The sequence below is a fragment of the Triticum aestivum genome, chromosome 5A (assembly GCF_018294505.1).
Source record: "Triticum aestivum cultivar Chinese Spring chromosome 5A, IWGSC CS RefSeq v2.1, whole genome shotgun sequence".
Classification (NCBI taxonomy): domain Eukaryota; kingdom Viridiplantae; phylum Streptophyta; class Magnoliopsida; order Poales; family Poaceae; genus Triticum; species Triticum aestivum.
This window is the reverse complement of record NC_057806.1, coordinates 79,184,753-79,186,948: the sequence shown is the minus strand read 5'-3', so window position 1 is coordinate 79,186,948 and position 2,196 is coordinate 79,184,753. Positions and strand designations below refer to the sequence as shown.

Sequence of the window (2,196 nt, the reverse complement as noted above, 5' to 3'; positions counted from 1 at the left end):
TACTTATAGGATTTGAGATACATGTCATCTCATTTCCTACAAGATTCCTATTCCTATGATAATTCTATCCTATGAACCAAAAGAGGCCTTAGCGTGTTGGCCGTGAAGCGCTAGCCAACAAACCTTCGTTAGTTAGGCGTGTCTTTATTTTATAGATAGATATAATAATCACATCTAATTAAATGCGCCGGTATCGAGAAAACCTTGCGTGTAGGGGCAGCTTGGGAGCCAAGGATCGTCCCAACCGCGTGGACGCCCTAGAACGGCATCCACCCGTCCATCCACCGCCACCAACCGCCCAGATCGACGCGCTCTCTCTGGAGTCTGGAAGCAAGGAAGACCAGCGCAACCCCGTCTCACCACGCGGCCGCCGCCTCAGCCTCAGCGGAGCCGTGCCTTATATTCCGTCCCCTCACGCTTCGTTCCCTTCACAAACGAAACAGACCCCGTCTCCTCCTCCTCCTCCCCCTCCTCTCTCGCCGCCGGGAGCCCAGATCTCCTTCCCCGCCGCGCCGCGACGACGAGTTCCGCCCCCTCGTGAATGGTGGGAACCCACACGATCTCCGCCTCCCCCTCCTCGCCGCCGCAGACGGAGAGGGACTCCTCCGCCTCCTTCCGCTGCTTCGGCGCTTGCATGCAGGGCTGGTACCACCGCTGCATCGGCCTCGACCCCTGAGCGGCCCTCCCTCCGTCAGCGACCCGGCGCGCCGGACCTTCTTTCGATTCCCCCCTCAACCGTCCCTGGTTATTTCGATCTCGAGTTTTTCCCTGCCAAGAAGAGAATTCATCAGAAAAGAAAAGAGAGGAACACGCAAGCGATTTTTATTGATAGGTTTCGTTTGATTTCATTGATTGACCGTCGCTATGGCTGTTGCTGTGCCGTCGACGCTGCCGATGAAGCTTAGGAAGGTTGAGCCCCGTGGCAAGGCGGCGGCGGCGGGGGTTGCCGGCCGGGCGCGCGTGCTGGTGACGGTCACCGTCCTCGGCAGCGCCGGCCCGCTACGGTTCCTGGTCGACGAGGGCGAGTCCGTCAACGGACTAATCCGCGCCGCCCTCCGCTGCTATGCCCGCGAGGGCCGCATGCCGCTGCTCGGCTCCGACGCTGCCAACTTCCTCCTCTACACCGCCAATGGCAGATCCGACGGTAAGCATGGTTCCATCATTACAGATGGATAATTTACTCTAGTTCTTGGCTAGCACGTCCCTGAATTCCATGTTCGTTCATTGCAGCCCTCAAGGCCGATGAGAGGATCAGCTTCAATGGATGCAGGAGCTTCATGCTCTGGCAGAAGACCGTCGCCGACAACAATGGGTCTGAGCCGGTGGTGGCTACGACGGTTAATTCTTCCCCAGGCAGAAAGGGGATCAGCGGCTGGAAATTTGGCCTAAACAAGATCCTTCTCAACTTCAGCTTCAAGGTGTGAGCCATCGATGAGTTCAAATACAATAAGTGCGCTTGATTCAGCGAATCATTGCTGTAATCGGCTGTCAATTTTACTGCATTGGGAAGTCTGTTGCTTCGTTTTTTTTTTTTTTGGTTCAGTTGCTGTTTCATCGTCCTCTACATGTAATGAGATTATAGTTCGAATCATACATTCAGAATTGTCCAATGTGAAACTTATATGCATTGAAGTTACATTTACTCTGGTTTGATGCTTATGCTGTGTTTGTGTGCATCGAATATAAGAATTGCGTATCCTACCCGAAGGAATGAGTTGTTTTGGCTGCACTTCTATAAACCAAGTGGTTATTTGCAAAAAAATTGTGATGATCCAGTGCTAATAATATGCTGCCATTTGTGTTTGATACATCTAATATGCTGCCATCTGTGAGAACTCAGTACTTATTACATGCTGCCATCATCTAGTTCTCGAATCATTCCTTTGGGTAGAATGCCACGCATCACTTACTCATCAGTTCTCAAATCAACAACAAGCAATGACATGTGAATTTCCACACACCTCAATGTTTGGCATACATATTAGGGTTCCTTTGGAATTTTTCCATGTAGATTGATATGAGCATGACATTCCAATCGTATGTTTTTTTATTCCTCTGTTTTTAGAATCCTGTTGAAGAACATTTAAAAAAGAAACTGTGAAATCATGTGTTGTGCGTTAAAGGCCGTGGCTTCAGAAAACCACGAATTCTGATAGTGACATGGATCGCCAGAAGTTGACGCAAGCCGGAGTTGTA

The 2,196-nt window shown here is 50.8% G+C and overlaps 1 protein-coding gene across 1 annotated transcript; it reads left to right on the top strand.

Annotated features, from left to right (window-relative positions):
- The first annotated feature begins 414 nt into the window (after nucleotides 1–414).
- Nucleotides 415–1,642, top strand: LOC123102391 (uncharacterized protein At4g22758). Its single transcript, XM_044523732.1, has 2 exons — nucleotides 415–1,144; nucleotides 1,231–1,642. Exons 1-2 carry the CDS (start codon nucleotides 865–867, stop codon nucleotides 1,422–1,424), a joined length of 474 nt encoding a protein of 157 aa, XP_044379667.1. The 5' UTR covers nucleotides 415–864; the 3' UTR covers nucleotides 1,425–1,642.
- The last annotated feature ends 554 nt before the right edge of the window (nucleotides 1,643–2,196 follow it).

Excerpts from the sequence above, each read along its gene's own strand:
- LOC123102391 (XM_044523732.1), top strand. The coding sequence starts at position 865 with ATGGCTGTTGCTGTGCCGTCGACGCTGCCGATGAAGCTTAGGAAGGTT. Across the intron at positions 1,145-1,230 it reads CGCCAATGGCAGATCCGACG|CCCTCAAGGCCGATGAGAGG; the intron begins GTAAGCATGGTT and ends CGTTCATTGCAG.